The 24,028-nt window shown below is 32.8% G+C and overlaps 1 protein-coding gene and 1 pseudogene across 3 annotated transcripts in view; both read left to right on the plus strand.

Annotated features, from left to right (window-relative positions):
• The window catches only part of LOC307176748 (uncharacterized protein), a 580,566-nt gene that overhangs the window by 70,762 nt on the left and 485,776 nt on the right, over positions 1 to 24,028 (plus strand). For both annotated transcript variants that reach the window (XR_013824880.1, XM_079903151.1), the window contains exon 2: positions 3,366 to 3,448. Coding sequence is in view for 1 of the 2 variants with exons in the window: in XM_079903151.1 (XP_079759277.1) it covers positions 3,412 to 3,448 (37 nt within the window). In the remaining variant the exon portion in view is untranslated. The remainder of the gene's footprint in view (positions 1 to 3,365; positions 3,449 to 24,028) is intronic.
• The window catches only part of LOC307176835 (protein enabled homolog), a 31,979-nt pseudogene continuing 12,745 nt past the window's right edge, over positions 4,795 to 24,028 (plus strand). The window contains exon 1 of the transcript in view: positions 4,795 to 4,809. The product of the transcript in view is annotated as a protein enabled homolog (transcript). The remainder of the gene's footprint in view (positions 4,810 to 24,028) is intronic.

Genomic DNA, 24,028 nt, shown 5'->3' on the forward strand with positions numbered 1-24,028 from the left:
CCTACAACTGTGTGAAATAGGCTATAAATATTTATTTAACTTTTCCTCACTTTTAAGTAATCTGGTAACATATACTTTAGAGCTGTATAGAGCAAGAATTTGAACATAATCTGTTGATATCTAGTTCAATGGTCATCTTATATTTAAAAAATATTATACATATTTCTTCATCAAAAGGGAAAAGAAAAATTAGAACAACAAAATCCTAGGAAAGAAGTGAGGGAAGAACCTTCCTAACTTTGTAATATAATTCCCAAAATAACCATATGCAGAAATTAGTTATTCAGGATCAGGAAATAAATGAATCAGAAAGTTAATTTGTTTTACAAGGAATAGCTTAGAAATATCCCAGTATCCAGGAAAGCGAAGGAAATATCCACAAACTTATAGATACTTTTTTCTATAACCTTCTCCTTTCTTGTGCATATGGTTATTGGGGAATTGTATTGCAAGGTTAGGAAGCTTCTTCCTTCACTTCTTTCCTAGGATTTTATTGTTCTTTTTTCAATTAAAAGGATTTTAATTCCAACACCACTAGAAAGAAACTAATGTGGATGTTATTCCTTATCCAAGGAATAAAGTGGAAATCATCTCATTTGTCTATGGCTAGAAAAGATCTCTGTCTCACTGGTTGAACTTCAAAAACCAGTCACCTACCTAGTGGCAGCTGATTGTAGGTCTAATCAGACTACATTGGAGAAAGTAAACAAGCTTACAGAATATAGTTACTTAACTAGTGTCTCAAATGCAACACTTCCAACATGTAGTTCATTATATTGTTCTTTGAATCTGTTCTTTTTGTCTGGCATGTCTTATTTAGGTAGCCTTATCACCCAATGACCCAAGCTAGAAATCTCAATAGAAGTCACTTTAATGACCCCATTAATGAAACTCCCCAAATCAGTCTCATTCATATTTGTAAATATGTCCCCTTAACTCCATCTGTAGATTGGGTCATTATCATTTATTTCCTAACTTAATACAATAATACCCTCAATAGTTTTGCCTTCTGTTCCCACCTTGTACAAATTTATCACCTATAATATCATCACAGTGATGAAAACAAAAATCTAAATCTATACATTTGATTCCTAAGCTTAAAAACTTTCAATGAATGACTTAATTTATAGAATAAAATTCAGTGTAATTTCATGACATTCATAGTCCTCTATGCTTTTTCTTTCCATTCTCATCTGCAGACAATTTCTGCCTCATAGTTCATTCTTTAATGAATTTTCTTTGTTATTGACTCTTTTTTCTCCATATTTTGAACTCTGTTGTCTCTGTATTTAAATATACTATTTATTTCAATGATTTTTTTATAAATATTTCCCATTACAAAATTTTCAAGTCATCTCAAAGTATAACTTATGTCTTATTTATCTTTTTTTTTTCATCCACACCTGACATAGTACCTGGCATGTAGTACATGAAGTTGACTAGAATGACAAATGTTTCACCCCCAAAGTATTTTCTAAATAAATGCACAAAGCTTAGTTGGTGTTTTAGTCAGGATTTCCCAGAGAAACAGAACCAATAGGGACTGTGTGTGTGGGGGGGGTGCAGATTATTTTAAGAAATTGGTTTATAAGATAATGGAAACTGGCAAGTCCTAAATCTGCAAGGTAAGTTGGCAGGCTAGAGACCTAAGGAAGAGGTGATCTTGCAGTTTAAGTCTAAATGCAAACTTCTGGAAGATTTCCTTCCTCCTTGGAGAAGGTCAGTCTTTTTCTTAATGCCTTCAACAGTTTGGATGAGGTCCACCCACATTATGAAGTTTAATCTGCTTTACTCCAAGTCTACTGATTCAGGTGTTAATTTCATCTAAGTAAATACCTACACAGCAACATCCAGACATTTTTGACCAAATATCTATGTACTGTGGCCTAGTTAAGTTGATGTAAAGTTAATCATGTCAGTTGGTTAGCACAGTGTACAATTAAGAACAGAAAGTATAGACCAGGTCAGACATATCACAGGCAAATTCTTTGTTCCACTTCCACAGGGTAACTCCCTACCACAGCCCATAGAGGCAAGAAAATGTAATTCAAATCAATGAATAGATGACTCTGGGGCCTGCACATGATTATACAAGTAATTTGGAGCAGATACAGTACCACTAGAGAATTACAGAGAAATCTGTTCAGTTCACTCAGGATGAATCTGCAAGTTACCTAAATATAAAAACAGAAAGTAGTTTTATAGCATCTTATACAGTCTCAAGCATTTATTATAGTGTCATTAAAAAATACAGAGTGCCCGTATTTGTGAAAACCTTATAAGGATGGATTAAATATCATCAGATAATAGATAAAGCAACAAACAGAGTCTCACAAAGGATAATTTTCTTAAGTTTTTATGACTCCAAAATCCATAATAACACTCAGTTGTGAAATTAATGGACTCTGCAATTGTTCCCCTTCCAATTAGAGTTAAGTCAGTTTCTAGACATGTTGAGTAAACTATCACTAAATTTCTGTTGAAAAATGGTCAGAATTTACTTAACATGTTACTAAATATTTAATAAGTATTTGACATATTTTGAATAGTTTTAGAGAATTTAGAGATATTTGTCACTTTGAGAAAAAAATTTCACATCAGTCTCACTTGATAAATCACAAATAGAGTAAGCATTTGTTATCACAAAGTAGTATCTCTTCTTTTCCTGAGAGAGCCTCTAAGCTTTTGGTTGCCACGCCATTATATATATATAGCTGTCATATAATTTTGTCACAGAATAACAAACAGGAAAACTGAAAAAAGAACAAACAAAAAATATTTTGGCAGACAATGAATATGATGTTTTATATAACACAGATGTCATTCCATTATAACAAAATGATTTAACTACTTGGACTCTTTATGTACATTTACCATGTGCTGAATTATATATAAATACCATTACAATTGCTTATATCCATGTGCAGTTTTCTTTTTATAGTAAATAGTCTTGCAGAAACACTCTCCTAAACTAAATGCGCATGGCTACTTATGTATACATCGTTTCTGTGAATTCAGATCTTTAATGAATGCTGGTTAATTACAGGTTATAGGTATTAAGGTTTTATAGTAATAGTTATTTTTCTGCTGCAGATGTTGTTGTTGCCTCAATTCATTTCAAGGTTCTGTGATTTAGGAGTTTCTGTACAAATGTGTTTGCCAGTAATTAAAAAAAATCATAGCATTATTTATTTTTACATGATTATATTTTAGCTGGATTTAAAATGACATACAAAAATACATGTTATGGTAAAAAAAAATTTCTTAGGTCAGTAAATGAGGGTAAAAGGAAAATAAAGGTGTAAAATTAGCTAAACTCAGCAAAGAACTTAACACTCAAAATGCTTTCTCTGGTTTTTCTATAGGTGGTGGATAACTTTGGCTTTTACAGAAATATCACATAGGAGAAGCATGATTCACATAGTGCTCGACATGTGGCAGATGTTTCGTAAGTGAAATCAACACTAAGTAATTATTTTTAATGTTTCCATGTTGATTTATGCACATACTAACATAGGCTGAATTTTATACAGAAGAGGAAGGACAATGACGAGAATAAAATAAACTATTTTAAGATAGGGTAAATTATTATCATATAGTTAAAGGGTAAATTATTATCATATAGTTAAATGGCTTCCCTCAAACAGAATTAGCCACACTGCATGGCTGTTCCTGTTCCATGATGGAACCAAAAAATATTCCCTACAAAACAATTAGCCATATAGAGGTGATGCAAACTTAACCTAGTCCAGCCTGTTAGCGATAAAAGTGAATGGTTTAAATTCTTCTTTTCTCAGTTTATATTTATCACAAATTATATATCCTTCATAGAGTCATTGAAAAAGTGGGTAGTGATCATTTGACTCTGCAGAGCTTAAATTCATGTGTTTTACTCATTACCCTTGAGGAGTTTCCTTTTGGAAAATAAAAGAGCAAAGGAAGTAAATTATGAAAAGAGACTGCAAGGACAAGGGACCATTTTTCTAAACAAAAATGCCTCGTGGTTAATATTTTGTTCCAACTGAGCCATGACACCCAGGGGAGGGTAAATTTCTAATTTACCATCCCAGACCTGCCGCCTTTCTCTAATTTGCTCAAAGACAAAGGCTAGCCTTGACCCAGGCTTAAATGTAGGTAGCTTCTTACATCTGTTCTCTTCCACATTCTTTTCAAGACTTCCATCTTGCCCTTCAATTGATATGGAAAGACTAATGAGAAACTAACAAACTAGCACATCAACTAGTAACAGAGAACTTGACCCAATCAGAAAAGAGCAGGTCTAGTACCATTTCTTCTAAATGAAAGCAGTCTACAGACTCAACGTGGATGAGATGGGGTAAGAGACAAATGAAACAAAGAGAAGAAGGCATAGCCACGCCTTCTCTCTAGCAAGGGCAGTTTTGCAAGGATTTGCTCATTCAGTTTTCTGAGCAAGTTATGGGTTCCAGCATTCAAAAAGTCTCACTGCCCAGAGCTAGGTACATTTATGCCACATGGCTGAGTCTTCAGTCTCAGCTGCAATAGTGCTTTGAATTTTACTCACCGGGAACAGTCTTCTTTAGCCTTGGAGTAGAAAAAACATGTGATAGAAACATTTACCAGCATGGAGGTTGCTTTCTCTAGAACTCATTGCAGTGAGGGACTGAGGGAGAATATTACCTTGATAGAGACTTAGCAGTGTCTCAAAAAGGGGAAGTCAGAAGAGCCTTTTATAATAGGATTTTGGAATCTAGGTTTAAAAAGTCCAATTTAGATCTTCCAATTTGTAATTAGCCATAGATATGACATGTGGTGATGGTCTTGAAGCAGGTATCGATATTGTGTGATAAGTGAATGCTTTGTCTAGCTGAGCAGGCTACTGTTTCAGATAAATTTCTCTGCAAGAGATTCCTGAAGCAAAAAATAAAGTTCAGTATAGATTTACAGTTTTATCTTCCTGAGCAAAGAGCATAGGGAACAAACTGACTCATGTTAACACATGTAGTCTGAGTCCAGAAAAATATTCCAGGTATGTCAAAGAGTCATATTTTCTTTTATTTTCAGATCTTTGTAAAAGTCCCAATATATAAATATTTTCTAAAATATAATGTGGTAACTCACATTTTCTTGATATTTTCATAAACAAAATGAGCCGCACTTGACAGTTCTATATTTCACATTTTTAACCTGCTTGAAAAGGCAAATAACTTGAATTACGTAGAAAATAGTTTACTCAACACCTACAAAATTCAGTTAAAAAAATAACTTATTTCACAGGTAAAAGTGCAGTGGTATCTAAGATTGTGCTTTATAGTCACATTTTTCTGTGTCAAACTTTAACAAAAATATGCGAAAAAAGTTTTTGTGAAAAAACGATTTTTTGCTAAACAATAGATATTAAAAAAGTAAGAAATCTATTTTTCTACACCTTCAGATTAAATTTACTAATGGATATATGCCAATGTACTTATATGGATTTAACTGTGAAAATTAATTTTCTGCTCCTTTGTTTTCAAGAGTTTAAATGAATTTACTAAAATAAAAAGCAAGCATAATAGCACATTTCTTTTTAGTGCTGAATAATATTCCGTTGTCTGGATGTACCACAGTTTATCCATTCACCTTCTGAAAGACATCTTGGTTATTACCTACATATTTTGGCAATTATGGGTAAAGCTGCCAAAAACATTTGTGTGCAGGTTTTTGTGTGGACATAAGATTTCAGCTCATTTGAGTAAATACCAAGGAACACAACTGTGTCTTATGGTAAGAGTATGTTATGTTTTGTGAGAAACTGTCAAAGCGTCTTCCAGAATGTGTGTAGTATTTTGCATTCCCCCTAACAATGAATGAAAGTTCCTATTGCTCAGTATCTTCGTCAGCATTTGGTGTGGTCAGTGTTCTGTATTTTGGCCGTTTTAATAGATGTGTAGTGATATCTCATTGTTGTTTTAATTTCCATTTCCCTGGTGGCATGTATAGTGGAGCATCTTTTCATATGTTCATTTGCCCTCTGTATATCTTTTTCAGTGAGGTGTCTAAGGTCTTTGGCCCATTTTTAAATTGGGGTGTTTGTTTTCTTATTGTTAAGTTTTAAATGTTCTTTTATATCTTGGATAACAGTCTTTTATCAGATATATCTTTTGCAAAAGTGGGCTATCTAGCCATGAAAAGACATGGAGGAAACTTAAATGCATATTAAGTGAAAGATACCAATCTGAAAAAGGCTACATACTGCATGATTCTAACTATGTGATGTTCTGGAATAGGCAAAACTATGGAGCAGTTAAAAAAAAAAAATCAGTGATTGCCATGAGTTTGACAGGAGGGAGGAATGGATAAATGGAACACATAGGATTTTTAGGGTAGTGAAAATACTTTCTGATACTATAATTGTGGATACATGTCATTATACATTTGATCAGACCCATAAAATGTACAGCACCAAGAGTGAACTGTAATATACACTATGGGCTTTGGCTGATGACCATGTGTCAATGTAGATTACAGTATAGTTGTAACAAATGTATCACTCTGATGGATGTTGATAATGGTGTGGGAGGGGTATGGATGTGTGTGTGGGGTATATGAAAGTTTTCTGTACCCTTCTTTTAGTTTTGCTGTGAACTTAAAACTTCTCTAAAGAAATGAAATCTTAATAAAAAACGTAGCTAGAGACTGCTTGCTACCAAACAGGAAATACAAACTATGGCAATTTATTTTGTTCTTAAGATATAATAGTAAATATTGTAAAGGATACAGAAAAAAGCAAGTATAAAATGTTATTATTTCTGCCTACTTGTATTGATGAATCAGTTTTTTTTCTTCAGTGTTACCAATAACAGGGTTAAGACCTATGACTGATATAAAATGATGACCCAGTTTCAAATATTGGATTAGTTGAAGTAGCCTCAACTTCTCTTTCATCAACTTTTTAAAGAAATGTTTATTCCAAATTTGCATGTAAAATGAATATGTCCCAATCAAATGTTTTTAGATATTTTAGGTATTACTATATTACATATCTAAACTCAAACGTAGATGTTTTCTGTTTTAGAAAAACAAAAATCAAAAATTACAACAAAAATAAACTAAAATGAATAACAATGTGCAAAGGATAAGAAAGAAATAAAGAGGCAGGCAGGAAGGAAATGATAAAGCAGTTCATTAGGCAATTTCTTTAAAATAAAATAAAAGTGCAAGATACAGACAACAAAAAAATATGACTAAGAAAAAACTTAAAATACTCTACAAGTTGGAATTCTGTACGCTGTTGAATCCTTTGAGAATTCTTTTTATCCAGGAATTTTATCTTTCACCTGCATTTGTGATTTGATTTTCTGTTCATTTCCTCTAAGATCTGAAAATAACACTTATTATATCCTGTTTTATTTCTAAGTGCATAAACATGCCTTCTGTTAAAGCAGTATTTTCCCCTTATATATATTCCATAATTAAAATTTAGGTTCAGTCAAGGGCAAATAAATTATTTTGTTTTTCTGAAGTGAATTTTTGGAAGGTTACATATAGGAGAAGGCCTACCTTCTCATAAAGGTTAAACCTTTTTGTAATTTATGAGTTTTCAAACACAAAGTCATTAATATTTTTTTTAATGTTGAAGTGAGTTAGGATGGTACTGGATAATTATTTCAAGGTTTTGATAAATGTATTGATACATTGTATCTAATATTAATACAAGGCAAAGACTAACTATTCTCCTGGTTGAGCTAAACTATAAAATTAACTCATTTTCTGATTTTATTTAAACCTCAGTCTCTTTTATAGTGGTCATTAAGTAAGAATAGTATACCATTGACAGTAAAGGACAAACACAACATATATTTTCATTCAAATTTGTTAATACTCTACAGTTTTTGGACAATGAAGTGTTCTTATTAAAAGAAAAAAGCATTTACTGTTAAACCATTATGGTCAAGGTATAGAAAATGTGCTCTTCTCTTCTCAAGAATTACATCAGAATGGATTCCCAAATATTTTAGACAAGAGGCCTGTATTTTTTTTTGAATGACACAGTTTGAAAACCATTTAATCAAGTGTACAAAGAGCTAATAAAATCTAGGATAAAAAAATCTGTGTTCTTTTAATTTTGTGCTCCCATCTTCTAAAGTGTAATGGGAAAAGTAGAGGTCGGGAAAATTTAATATAATTTTAGCTTTGTTTTTAAAACTGCTAATGTACTATTCACTAAATCGCTTCCACAGTCTGTCTTAGTTAATGTATTTGTAAAATATAGGTGAAAATTAGATGCTTAGTATGTTCTTGGCAGTAAATATTATAATTTTAATGTAATGAGTGCCTGGACGCTTATCTTGACCAAAGAATAGAGTCAGGATTTCTTGTGAACTTGGAAAGAAATCTGTTATAATGCATTTTATCCCTCACTTCTTAGTGTCATAGGAATTCACTCCATTGTCTCGCATATTTTTTTGATTGAGTAAGCAGGGACTAGGAGACAAAAATAAGGTAGATAACAATTCCTTGTACTATACCAGAGGTTCCAATGATTCATCATTAGCATCATTTTATTAATTATTTTTCATAAGAAAATTTACTTTTTTCAGGCTTTATATTTTAAAGGATAGATATACAACACATTTTATTCTGCTGAAGAAATGCCATTGCTCTGAGGGAAAGTTTGCATAGCACACTGTCTGGGATGCCATGGTAATTGAGAAATTAAGATATTAAGCAACTTGGGAAATGGCTTGGAAAAATGGAGCATTCTCCAAAAGGAGACAGATACAGACATGGAACACTGTATAATAAAGGGGGAAAAAAGTGAAAGTTAACATCATTTGATGTATTCAGTTGAAGACTATTATTGAGGTACTTCAGTCTTCTAGAATTATACTTTTCCTGGTAATATTAAAATACATGTGGAAAGTCCATGCAAAAAAATCATAACCTACTAGGTAGTTTATAGTCTAGTGTCATAGGATTAAAAAAATAAAAACAGAGATATAAAAAGTCATATTGTAAAGTCAAGGCAAAATAAAATAACTGTGGTTATTTATGGACTAATGAACTACTCTGTGAACTAGATCTTATGCGTTTCTAAATAACAGTTCATCCCCATAAGTTAGTGAAATATAATTAAAACCAGACATATGCTGCTAAAACAATTTGCCAGTAAATATATCAAGCCATGAATGGAAAGCACAGCCACTACTCAAAATAATTAACAACTGATTGCATTATTGCATCTTGTTAATGTAAATGCTAAAATAAAATGCTACTATTTGGTATAAAATGGACATTTACAGCTCAATTTTAAACAGAATAAAGATATATAGCTGTCTTATTTTCCTTATCTTGAGTGAATATCCTGTATGTGCATTTACATAGATGATTTGTAATTTTTTTCCCTTCTGAAAATCATTTCTTGGCCTAGGTTAAAACCTCAATGAGATCAGAAGTTATTTTGTAGATTGCATTAATTAATTAATTTGAGGCTTAACAAAGGAATTTCTAAGATGCAAAAATAGACACTGTTGACATTACCTTTCCATGTTTCTTACATACTTTAGAAAATAGCAATGTTAATAGTCGGTTAACAAGGTTTCTATTAATTGATTATCAACTAAAAATAAAAATGTACATACATTTTACTGTATTCTGATGTTAGATTTTTACAGCAGTTACCATGTTTATTCCAGACATCTTTTTAAAATCACTATCTCTGCAGTGAAGCTAAATGATGTTTATTGGAATATCTCATTTTTATATATTCAGAGTTGAAAATACTCGCTTTTTAATCAATGTGAACTGTCATGGAACATTATATTCTGTATTAGTATATTATATGTATACTAAATTCATAAATTTCGAATATATCAAAATATCTCTTAATGCATAGGAGAGGCCATTACTATCATGGTATGATCTATGGACCACTGGCATTATGAAGGAGCTAAAAATTCAGAATCTCAAGTCCTATCTCAGAACTACTGAATCAGAATCTGTATTTTTTGATAATATCTTTTTATTAGTTTTTGGGTACATTAAAGTTTGAGAAGCAGTGGTTTTGGCTGTTATAAGTAAAAGAATCAACATATTTTATGTAATATAAATATTACTATATGTAATAATATATGAAGAAATGTTTTTGATTCCCAATTATTATGATTATTGTCAATAAAGTAATTAATTTACATCTCTGAATTAAAAACACTGTACTATTTCAGTATTGACAGACTAATTTAAGATACATCATTTAATCAAGGTTCCAAGAAATATTAGAAATAGAAAGGAAGGAAAACAAAGGAAAGGAAAGAAGAGAATAAAAATCAGCCTAAACGAATCTTTCTTTTAATTATATATTATTGGGGATTTTAGATGTTAACAGATTCCAAATTACCTAATAAGCGAAAAAAAAAGCTTTCAGACAATGTCCTGATTTATGTCTCAAAAGATGTCCAATATCTATAAGACTTCCCTACCAACATTAGGTAAATGAGAAGCAAAACTCGCTTGTAAGCAATTTTGTTTACTGATCTAAATTAAATGATTAATGGCTATTCTTTAGGAAAACCATTTTGATTATATTTAATATGAAATATGTTAGATGTAGTTGTCATACCTGCGCTGCCATAAAGATATTTTTCTAGGGACTTCCCTGGTGGCGCAGTGGTTAAGAATCCACCTGTCAGTACAGGGGACACAGGTTCAATCCCTGGTGTGGGAAGATTCCACATGCTGCGGAGCAGCTAAGCCCATGCGCCACAACTACTGAGCCTGTGCTCTAGAGCCCGTGAGCCACAGCTACTGAAGCCCGTGCACCTAGAGCGCATGCTCCACAACAAGAGAAGCCACCGCAATGAGAAGCCTGAGCACCGCAACTAGAGAAAGCCCGCGTGCAGCAATGAAGACCCAATGCAGCCAAAAAATAAATGGATAAATGAATAAAATTTTTTAAGATATGTTTTTCCACAAATTGAACTGCACTTGAAAAAGTCTGCAACAGTCCCTTAACATACCAGGCAAATTTTAGCAATTTTGCATTAATTTTATCCTTTTTAGAATATTTTTGTCTCTCTGACATCCCCATGACAAAATTCCTCACTTTTTTCCAGTAATCTCAAATATCATCTGCCTTTGAGGCCTGTCCTAACAAGATTATTGAAAATTGAAAATGCCACCAGCCCCTGTTTTCCCCTTCTGACACTCCGTGTCTTCCTTAACCTGTGCTAAGCTATACACATTAACCTAGTAGAATTGCACATTAACCTTCTACAGTACTGTGTGATTGACTTATTTCTGTTATTGTTAATTATATGTCTCCTGCAGAACTCTGATCTCACATGCACCTTAATCCATCCCATGTACCTCAAAGACTCTGGCACATAGTAAGCCCTCAATAAATAGGTGTTGAAGGAATGAAACAGTAAAGAGCCTTCTATTTATTAAAAACTTAATGGATACTAGGTCCTATGCTATGTCGCTAGACACGTTATTCCTCTCATGACCTGTGTCAATTGTATGTGTTAGAATTAAAACAATGATATTAAAATATGTTAATAATTTTTACTGACAAACACGGTGTTAAGGGCTTTGCATATATTTTCTTTTAATCCTCACTAGAACCCTTAAGGTTACTAGTATTTGAGCCCTGTATTACATGTGAAGAAACTAATTTACATAGGTTTCTTACCTCTAAGCAACTGAAACTGACTTTATGTCACTTTAATGTGTGTGTGTGTGTGTGTGTGTGTGTGTGTGTGTGTATTTATTTATTTATATATTTATTGGATATCTCATAGAATCAGTTGAATAATTTGGAATTAACTGTAAAGTTACCTGGAGAATCTTTCTGAGAAAATAGTAAGGAATCACAGGAATTCAGATTGTGGGAAACTGTGCCAGAATGATGCCACAGAGTCTGCTGAACGCATTCTTCTGCTGATCACTGCTCATGGCATTGCCCTATCATGGTTATTGGACTGAAAGCCACTTTTCATTCTTGGCTACTACTACTGGTGAACATCAGATGCAGGTGCTACAGGACAGATTCTCGCAGCACTACAACAATGCTATAAACTGCTATTTTGAGTTACTTTGACTTTCAGAATCTTAGAAATTCTTATTTAAATGCATTTAAATATGTAAATTTCCCTTCCTCACTAGTTAATAGAGAAAAGTGAATTAAAACAATGAAATATTTTTCAGTAATTAAATTGAGAAAAAAATAAAATTTTATTAAGTGTGTAGCAAAGGCATGTTAAGGTAGAGGTGGAAATGTATACTGCCATAGTCATTTGGGAGAACTATTTGTCTGGATCCAGTGATAACATTAGCTTAATTTTTCATCAGTTGGTTGCACTTAAAGTAGAATTCTATAGACTATGTCTCAGAAAAATATATATACATGTTTGACTAAGGAAAGATGTATAGGGATATTTATTGTACCCTTGATTGCAAAAAGAAAAAAAAAACTGGAAAATATAAAATCTTATCAATACAGAAATGATTAAATAAATTTTGTTTCACTTTTAATATTGAAAATATGATGGAAGCTCTGTTTATTAACATGGAAAATTCATAGTATGATGTTAATTGGACAAACATGAAAGATAAAGTATAATAGACATTCAGAGGAGAATATTTTAATAGACCTCTATTTAGCAGATTTTGCAGATCAATAACACTCTCCTTTCCCTCTTTAAAACTTTTCTACTGATGCTTAAAACATGGTTACCACTGGACACTTGCAGGTTACTCTCTACTGAGCAATACCTGGGTGTAATTTTGTTCCTAAGAAATGAAATTTATGGTCAGTATGGTAGACAGAATAATGCCTCCAAAGATGTCCATATTCTATTCCCCAGAACCTTTGAATATATTGTATTACGTGGCAAAAGGACTTCACAGATTTAAGGATTTCGAGATAAGAGGATTTATCCTGGGTTATCCAAATGGGTGCAGTCTAATCACCAGGACCTTTATAAAATGGAATTCAGAGGGCCAAAGTGAGAGAGATAAAGGATAAGAAAAAAAAAGTCAGAGATGAGAGAAGATGCTGCTCTGCTGACCTTGTAATTTGAAACAGCAGCAATAGGAAAATAATTCAGTCCGTTTTCTTGGTTTTTAAGCTTTTTAATGTCAGTTTATTTTATAGCTTTAATTATATTATTTTGTTAAGCACTGCATAAACCAATACAATGTGTATGCAAAGAGAGTTGCAGTTTTTATGCTTTTGATGGCCTTGATAAGTGTAAGGGAAGGAAAATCTATTGTCTTAGGAATTAGCAGGGCAACTATAAAACTAGGCAAAACTCATAATAACCTAGAAGAGTCCTGGTTTCAGATGTTTTAAAAAAAGACCTTAGTTTAAAACTGTTGAAAAAAATTGTGTAACTAAAAGAATGGAATAGGCAGTTGGAGAATGTGGCTCAGAAAATATTGAAAAAACATGATTTCATAGGTGGCAGAAAACACTGCCAATGATGCAACTGAACTAGGTCTAACTCTTCTTTAAGGAACCTGAAAGAGAAACTCATAGATAACGCATCTTAGACATAGTTAGGAAGTTCATATAGGACTCCAATTAATGAAATCATATTAAAAATAGTCTTGGCTCTACATCAAATGATTTATGAATAATTTAAATAAATGATGAATAAAGACCATCAATACCAATTATTAACCAGTAATTACTTGTCATAACTAGCTATTGACAATCATAAATAATACTTTCAATGAATAATATATAAATAATAACATATGTTGATGAGTATTTAAGTTTACATTTCCAGCAGGTGGATGATTAATAACAGGGCTTCAGAATGAGAACATAAGCAAGGTCTTAAAGTGCAGATATAGAAGTTATTTATATGGATAAGTACTTCAACAAATATTTATTGAGGGTCAGTATGAGCTAGGCACTATTCTAGGCACTGGGAGATAGAGCAAATGGGGACAAACTATAAACAACACAAATAAGTAAATTATTCATTATGATAGAAAGTGATGAAAATGCTATGAAAAGTACCATGAATGAGGATGATACAATTTAATAAAAATGAATATTGGTGACCTTGGGAGACCTGGGTGGTGGTTTGAGATTTTGAAAATTCTCTTTTGATTGATTTTTCCCAGTGAGGTAGAGATCAATATCGTAAGGTGAGAGTGAAGTTTGGGGACAAAGCATAGGGTGTTTTAGGACAGCACAAGTGTGTGGACTGGGGAGGAGTTTCGTGATCAGTCCATTCCTCTGGAAGCTTGTGATCATTAATTTAAAGTGAGAATAGTTTAAATAATTCTGTGTGTTTTCCCAGCCTTGTTGATCAGCCTGGGTGTAGGTAGGGTCAGAATTGGATTAAAATACCACATTTGTATGTGTGTAGTTGATTAAGATGAGGTTTCATAAAGCCCCTAGGAATAGAGAGAGAAAAAATGAAGAGAAGATGGAAGAAAACAGATACCTGAAATCATCCATAGTGATGGGTAACCAAGATTAAAAGAGCAGGAATAAGAAACGGAGAAACAGCAGTCAGTGCAGTGAATAAGGGTAGTATGTGCTCAAGAATAGCAAGAAATCTCTGGTCATTGGAAAAAGAAACATTAAATTTTTAAAGTAATTTCAACTGATGGGTAACCTTTGAATAGATTTTATTGTTGTAATTGCTGTTTAAGTACTAGGTTGGTTTGTTTGGAAAGCATAAAGAACCTGCATCATTTATTTTTTGTATTCACTACAAAATCAATCATCATAAGGCTTACAAGAATGTTAGGAAGCAAGGCTAAAAATTGTCAATTCTAAGACAGAGGGTCATGTCAGCATTTTAAAAATATTAGTTAGATTAACGTAAATGATTAATAGAAAAAAATGATATTTCAGTACTATTTTACTCTTTTTATATGTGAGTGGATTAATTTTTTAAATAGCTAAAGTTGCTAAAATACTAATATGTTCATTACTTTCTGAGTCGCCTATGAAGCACTGTACTTATTAAAGTTTTAAGAACTTGTATTAATATAGATATTTCAAATTTATTCAGACTCTTTGTAAGTTTAGAATATTTCAAATATATATTTATTAATTTTAAGTTTTTAAAACAATTAGTGATAAATCCAAACATAACTGGTTTAATTAATAGAAGATTCGAGTTCTCCATCTGTATTCAGAGCTTAAAAGTATAATAAATAAAAACAAATTAATTTTTTCTCCATACATTTTATTTTCCTAAGAACACATTTGTGTGACATTTTTCCGTGAAAGAGTTTTACCAAGAGGCAATGCTTCCAGCTTGTGTCAAGTTTTAAACTCTATTATGTCTGAGGCCAATTTTACTTGATATAATTTGATAAGCACTTAAATTAAATTTCTAATGTATCCAGAAGTTTTAATAAAACTTTAAACAGAAAACATTCTTTCAAATAAAGGGTGAATTCAAGTATTTAGCTGTAATGGAGCATTTGGGAAATACTCATTTCAACACTGACCATGTTTCAAAGATTAACTCGTTTAGCTTTGGGCTGTGGAGATAACATTTTTTCTTTTGTAATTTAATTACATTTGAAGCCACTGTTTTCAGTGATATGAAGTGGCAAAATGGAAAATAACAACTGTTTGAAATGGATGCAAAAGCCCCAAAACTTCTAAATACAGAGATAAAAACATCTCTCTCCCTAGGAATTCATTTTGCTGAATTTTAAACACTTTTTCCTATGGAGGTAAATGGACTTCCTACAAATTGGGAGCATTTAATAACCTAGTTGGTTATTCTTGCCGTCATTATGAGGCAGCTGCTGTACTTATCGCTGCTTCTTTCAGGGATGTGTGTGTTTCAGAAACTTTTGTTCTTCTCCTGAGACAAGGCTCTCTCTATTATATTACCTTTATTCTCATGGCCCTTAGGTCTTAACCCTGTCCACTCATCCCTGATTGACAGATCTCAGAGGCTCTGTCAAGGCTGCTAGTCTCCAAGGCCATCAAACTATCATTCAACCTCCCAGTGCCATGACTGAATCCAAAAAATGTTCTTCATTGCTATTAGCTCAGCTGGGGAGCATGTTCTCCTTCTTTAGTACTTTCTTTTTTTTAACTTTTTTATTCTGAAAGTGGCTTTATCTTTAATATAGTCAAAGTATGTTTTAACAAAAAATACCTTCCATATAAATTTTGTTCTAATATTTTTTACCAAAATTTATATGTTGTTCAAAGCTAAACTATAACAAATAGCAAGTCTATTAGAGAAATAAGTACCATTATAAGAATAGTTGGTTTATACTACAGTTCTTTATTATGTTGATCTTTGACGTTTTCCAAGATTATAGAGTGTGCCTAGGGATAAAAAAGAACATATAAAGGGTAATGATTTTTTCAGATAAAGTGTTATATATAAATATTCAGAAGTTGATGAATAAGGATGACTAGTTGCAATATTTTCCAAAGATTGTTCTACAAAAATAAATATATTTTGGGGTGATCAGCAAAATACAAAATGCATTAATGGATCTCAGTTGGATATTGATTATCCCTGTAGTGTCTTCAATAGGTGGATCCAAACTAATACTCAGTGTTAGAGGTTAGGTAAGCTTTGTTATCTAAACCATATCACTTCCTTTTTTTTTTTTTTTTTTTTTGCGGTATGCAGGCCTCTCACTGTTGTGGCCTCTTCCGTTGCGCAGCACAGTCTTCGGACACGCAGGCTCATCGGCCATGGCTCACGGGCCTAGCCGCTCCATGGCATGTGGGATCTTCCCGGACCGGGGCACAAATCCGTGTCCCCTGCATGGGCAGGCGGACTGTCAACCACTGCGCCACCAGGGAAGCCCCATATCACTTCCTTTTGCTATAAATGCAAGGAAAGTAGGTTGTTTATCTTTTGGAAATTAACCTATAGTTTAGTTACCCATGCTAAAATACCCTGTGACTGCTAATATAAGACTTTTCTGATAACTGTTCCTGTAGCATGAGGTTTAGTTCTGGAAGTCTGAAGTATTTAACTCAAAGAATATTAATCAGTTGCCTGACTCTGTACAAGGCAGTCTTCCAGTGCTGAGGATATATCCAGAAATAGAACAAAGGGGAGGTATTTTTTTTACTCTAAATGAATAAAAATATATTCCATCTTCAGCACAAACTTTTGACTTGTACCCATAGCCCCAAGGACAAGGAATTAAAACAGAGCAAGTTAGATGGAGGATAGTCAGAATAAAGTATTAGCAAAAGAACTTGAGCTTCTTATCATAAATGAAGCAGAAGATTGAAATCATAAAATTATATTTCCTGTGCTTTACCATAATTAATTCTTTAAACAAATATTCAACCCTTCCTAAGTACTAAAGTAGTAGGGAAAATTTTTTTAACTTATATTTTAATTGTTGTAAATATCATCAGAATTAATCCTATGATATTTTCAGTATATTTATAATATGAACTCATATACAGACATTAAAAATGGACACACTTTTTCATAAGTAGGTTGACTTGTGTATATATATTAAGTTAAACATAAAACTGACACATTTGATATTGTTTTAATTAGAGTTTAATTTTGAAATTTTAAGTCATTTAATGTAAAACCTCATATGGCTTAAATCAGAGGAACGTTTTCAATTGGAATGTTACAGATTATTTAAGAAGTAGAAAAACATCTTGACTCTTGACTAACAACCAAAATATGAGAGAAAAAGAAAATATATCCTGGAATAGTTTATGTTTTATCTTCCTAATGTCTAACTTCTGAATTCCTCTTCTCTCTTCAATTGAGACCATTGATAACCCCATCCCAATTCCATCTCTCATCGTTAGGACCAGTCTTGACAATAGACATGTGTATTTAGAACAGTTTAATGAGTCACACTACAGAACTTGCTCTGGTACTGTAGTCTACTGGATTGAAAACCTTCTGACCACAAGTACCGGTTTTGATTATCACTATAACTCCAACAGATATCGCAGCCTGGCACATGGTAGGCACTTGACAATGATTTGATGGATGTATAATTTATTCCTGTTCTGTGTCATTTCCTGCCATTCTCAAGCCATGAAGCAAAATTAGAAATACTTACTGTGCTGCGGTATTAGAAACTGGAATTCTGAGGTTAAAGCATGCCAGTGTCTGTTTCTATCATGATCTGTAACTATCTGCATTTGTTGTTTGGAGCCAATCTAAAGATACAGATTGTCAAAACAGAACAAAACATCATGACTAAACTGTATGTTGCTTACAAGAATTTCTATTCAAGTTCAATAGCATAGATAGGTTGAAATAAAATAATGGAAACAGATATACCGTGCAAACATTAATAAAAAATAAGAAAGCAAGAGTGGCTGTATTAATATCTAATAAAATATACTTTCGAGCAAAGAAAATTCTCAACACAATGTGATGGTTTCAACTCTGTATTTCTCCTGAGAAAAACATACCTTTTGTCCCTTTGTCCACCTTTAGAATGTTTACTTTTTTCAGTGTCACATCTTCTGTCCCCAAAATTTTATTTTTGAAGATAATTATGACATTCCCATGAAGACAAACAAGATGTCCCCTCTGATTTTCCATCTGTATACCGTCATTACAGATTTGCCTTGTTTCTGTGAACTTACAACCATATATCTACTTTCTATGCTATATTGACAGTAGTTCAGAATGGTATCTGTAGCTTTGTGCCACCAACACTCATTACAGTGTCACAATTGATAAATAATTGATCACTTAATAGCTACATATATGATTAAAGCAAGTCTTTCAGTGTTCTAAATAAACATTTATTGTTTTGGTAAAAGAGCATGTATTCCTAGAAATCATATCCATCCTTATACAATATTGTTTTCTACTCTGAGACCATCTGTTACCTATAGCTATCCAATATGTTTTGCACTCCATCTCTGTATCTTGATAATTTTTGACACCATGAGTCCTACCTTCTCAGAATTAGAAAGCCTGCATCCACAGGATCCCTTTCAAGTAGAGAACAGTTATTTAATCCAGTTACTCCAATGAATGCAACCAAGCAAGATTTAGATATAGGGTTTCCCTGGTGGCGCAGTGGTTAAGAGTCTGCCTGCCGATGCAGGGGACTTGGGTTCATGCCCTGGTCCGGGAAGGTCCCACATGCCGTGGAGCGGCTGGGCCCGTGGGCCATGGCCGCTGAGCCTGCGCGTCCGGAGCCTGTGCTCTGCAGCGGGAGAGGCCACAACAGTGAGAGGCCTGCGTACCAAAAAAAAAAAAAAAAAAAAATTTAGATATAGAAGTGGTCAGCACCTAGAAGGAAATCAGTCTTTTGGCAACCTATGAGACAGGGTGTCCAGCTCCTCAAGGATGGCAATAGTAGAGTTTCTGATACCAGTCCTTGAATGTGATAGGAGCCACTGATAGTGGCAGTGATGTTTAGGTAGAGAAATCACTGTAGTGTGTGGAACGTTGTTGCTACCTTTTTCTTGCTTGTTTTGGCCTTACCAGAGATTCTGTAAACTGGCAAACATCCATTAATGAATTCTGTTTCTGCTTAAGTGACTCATGATTGCATTGTTTGCAGCCAGAAATCCTGAACAATGACCACTCTGATGTTACAGTATGTTTGTTCTTAGAACAGTTATTTTTGATGGTAATGATAATAAACTACAAACTTTTAAAAAATCTTCAATTTTTAGCCCATATGCTGCAATAGGAAAATGAGCTTACCTGGGATGATTTGCTCTTTTGGGGGTTTACTGTATGGTTCTCTAATGACTCATAGATTTGCTTTGGGTACATAATTTACATTAAACAAATTACTAGCAGCTCAGGCAAAGAGAGTTGACTATATGTAGTTGACTTTCTCAGACAAATTCATTTGTCTTAGACTTAGGCTAAACGTAAAGACAGATTCCTGCTAAGAGTATGAAGAAGTAATGTTAATGCTCTGAGTCAATCTGGGGTTTTAAATAGTGTGAGTGCTCAGGTGAGGTTTGCATCTGTTCCTAATATCTATGACAAACGCTGTGAAAATTACATTTCTTGCCAGCTGGGACAACATAAGCAGCTGTAGATTTATAAGTGAGTATGCAAATGAAGTAGAAAAATAGTTATACTTGTATAAAACAAACAGAACAAATATTCATCTTTATTTAATGAATAAAAATTAAAATTCCATAAATATGCATTTTAGTAATGTGATTATTGGCTACATATTTTATTTCTATATTAATAATTTTTTAACTCTCTGCCATCCCCATTTTACAATCAATCACTTTAGCAAATATTGTTTGGAGAGCTACTATATATATTATAATGTATATAGTGAGCTGTATATGCTATGAATGTAGAAATGAAAAAGACAAGTCTATACCCTGATAAAATTACACTTGAGAAGCAAAAGGAAAGAATGAAAGAAGTAACATCTTATCATGTACTTGATGCTATGGACTCTGAAGAAATTTTTACCAGTGTTGACAAACTTTGCTCATAACAGCCTTGTAAGTGAGGTTTCATATAAATAGTGGATTCTGTTGTGTTAATGAGGGAACAGACGTTCAGTCCATGTTTAGCTGATTTTTAAAACTAGGTCTTTTCTCCTCATATATAGTTCTTACCCTTTTTATAACAATGAAGTGTAATATGTAGTCTTACATGATTTTAATTGTATTTTAACATTTATGTAATACTAAATTACTATATATTAAATAGCATGTTTAAGTATATTATTAGTATATACTAATAATAGGAGTATATTATTAGTAATAAAGGCGGATATATATATTTGAAAATTAGTTCATATATTCCAGCTATTATCTGTTCCATCACACAGACAATATTTGATTCTCATCTGTATTTGTGGATACTTGTAGTAACTCCATTGCCCCCAAATCACATGAATATCTTAGAATTCCTTGCCTTACACTGTGAGAAAAAATTATTAATTCAAGATAGAACAATTGTAGTGTTTTTATAACATGCTCCTCAGAACAGTAGTTAATAATAGTAATATGATTTCTTAGTTGGAGCAAAGTTGCTGAAATAAACTTGTCAAATTATGAGTTAAACAAAATTTAACTGCAGTAATCCCCAGGAGCTGTATTTTGCTAAAATTCCTATGGAGATCCAAAAAGACCATGTAAAACAATGGGCTTTCTGAACATAAACCACATATTACTTTTCTCACATGATACACCAAAAAAGACCAAGGTTTAATGGAATATGTTTTGGAAAATATTCTTTTACACAGTAATCTGACATCACTGGACAACTGATTGATCAGACACCAGGCAATAATTGGGAGATTACTGCAGTGATCCAGGGATATTTTTTGAGGGTTATTCTCATTTTATGAGAAATAAGCAGGAGGCCTGGCACAGTGACAGGCTGTAAAATATAGGTTAGACAGGCAACCAACTGTACTTAAAGACAGACAAAAGGATGTACAAATATAAAAATAATACCTATTATTTATTGAGAATTTATTGATACATGCTCTCTGCTCCTCTTAGTATTTTCATGGGTTGGTTTATTTAATCATTATCCTACAGCCCCATCTACAGATGGAGTCTCTAAGCAGAGAGGTTCAATCAGTACTTTACCCAAGGTAGCTCATTTATTTATCTTTTTTTAAAATTTAATTTTATTTATTTATTTTTATACAGCAGGTTCTTATTAGTTATCTATTTTATACATATTAGTGTATATATGTCAATCCCAATCTCCCAATTCATCCTACCACCACCCCTACCACCCCCGCTTCCCCCTTTGTTGTCCATATGTTTGTTCTCTACATTTGTGCCTCTATTTCTGCCTTGCAAACCAGTTCATCTGTACCATTTTTCTACAAATGACCCAATTTCGTTCCTTTTCATGGCTGAGTAATATTCCATTGTATATATGTACCACATCTTTATTATCCAGTCATCTGTCAATGGGCATTTAGGTTGCTTCCATGGCCTGCCTATTGTAAATAGTGCTGCAATGAACATTGGGGTGCATGTGTCTTTTTGAATTATGGTTTTCTCTGGGTACCAAGGTAACTCATTTAGTAAGGACCAGGACAGACTTACAATCCCAGACTCTAGGTTCAGGCCTATGTTCTTAAACGCTATAGTACCCAGAAACTTATCTGATGTATCCTAAAAATAACATTTGGTTAGACAGTTCTCCCAAAACAACAGTAGAAAAGAATGTACATAAGGAGGACACTGAGAAATCATGTAAAAAGAAATAACAAGATAAATTTAACCTCAGATATAAGGAAATAACTTAGTTAAATATAGCATTTAAAAAGTCTCAGAATTTCCATATAACTAAATGTAAAAAAAATGAAGAGAAATTTTGAATGAAGCAAAACATAAATTGGTCTCTATGCAACATAGATTTTTTTAACTTAGAAATAAGGATTTGGACATTATGGTCGGAACTTCACCGGATTTGTCCTTTGAAGAAAATCCAGGGCTAAGTTAGGAGAACACATAATTTTGGACATCTATTCTTGCCCTACCTCTGTATTCTAATCAAATAGATCTCTTTGCCCAAAAGATATTACCACCTTAACCTGAACTCCTACTGGCTGGAAAGATTTTTGGCAGTTTCGTCTGTTAATTTATTTATAATTTTAGAATGTTGAACCAAAGTCAAGTAATTCCTTAATTGCATAGCTTTTAGCAAAATATGACTTTTACCAGATATCCGGTGAGCTAAATTTTGCTAATAATATTTCTGAAAGGAATTTCTGATGTTCATCACAAATGCAAGATTAGCTTTTCCATCTGTTGAGATGTTCTTTACTATAGTGAAATATTTTTTTTCAAATCTTTCCTTAACATTTTATACAGATGAAATCCATGCTGCTTGCTCCTTCTATTCTAAATAATAGAATTTATCAACAGGCAGTATAGATGATGGAACTACTTCCACTGAAATGGCTTTCAGAAACTCCTTCAGCACATTTTATTAAGGGATAAATAGTCCATATATACTGAATGCTGCAAAGAAATAAGAGTTATGGGTATCAGGAGGAAGGGCCTTATATTAAAACACTGTAATGTGTTATATACAAATAAAACAGTATTTAAAGCCCTTATATGTTAGCTTAAAAAACTTCCTTTCCAGTATAAAGTAACTATAATTCTATCTGTAATAGAAGGCTGTTTAAATACCTTACAGGTAAATTACTTCAGTTATTGAATTGAAGCACTTGTGAAAATTTGAATTTAAGATGACTGTTTTTTCATAATTCAGTTTTTTTGTTTTAACATAATTTTATTATGATTGTACAACACTCACCAGAATTTGATGTCTCTGATATTTTTAATCCATTATTTGGTATGGGTTAAATGTTTTAATATGCATGTTGATAATGGCTAATGATCCTACCCAGTGTTTCAAATCTTGTTGGTTATTTAGATATTACTCTTGTGAAGTGTTTGTTCATGTGCTCTAATTTTCTATTGGTTTTCTGCTTTTAATAATGGGTTTTAAAACGTCATATTAATAAATTACTCTGCAAAACAGATATAATTATAACAAAGTTGTAGATATCTGTGGAATTTTTAGCAATGTCATATTGCAAAATTATGTTTTCAAGGTACTAATGAGTGGGATTTATCCTTTTTAGAATGGAGTTTGGATTGAAAGTATGATAATAACTAAAAAGAAAGCCAGATAGTGATTATTACCAAGACTCTCTGGTTGTCTGAGATGAAATGGATCTGTTGATGATTTACACAATATCCCACTATTATTGAAAATAAAATAAATTGTGGTTGATTTTAAAAAAAACTAATTCAATTTGCAACTTACTGTTACTTGCAACATTTACTTTGAATTTCCACAAAACATGATAAATAAGCATTGGATTTAAATCAGGTGTGACTTAATCATCGTTTTATTTTAATTTTTTAAAACTTTATTTTCTAGAGCAGCTTTTGATTTGCAGAAGAATTGAGAGGAAGGTGCAGTGATTCCTCATATACTTCCTGACAAACACATGCACATCCTCCCCCATTATGAACCATGCCCCCCGCTTCCCAGAGTGGTGCAGTTGTTACAGTTGAGTAGCCTATATTGCCACATTAGAATCACACAAAGTTCATGGTTTACATAGTGTTCACTCGTAG

The sequence above is a fragment of the Stenella coeruleoalba genome (genome assembly GCF_951394435.1).
Source record: "Stenella coeruleoalba genome assembly, chromosome: 18".
In the NCBI taxonomy this organism is placed as follows: Eukaryota; Metazoa; Chordata; class Mammalia; order Artiodactyla; family Delphinidae; genus Stenella; species Stenella coeruleoalba.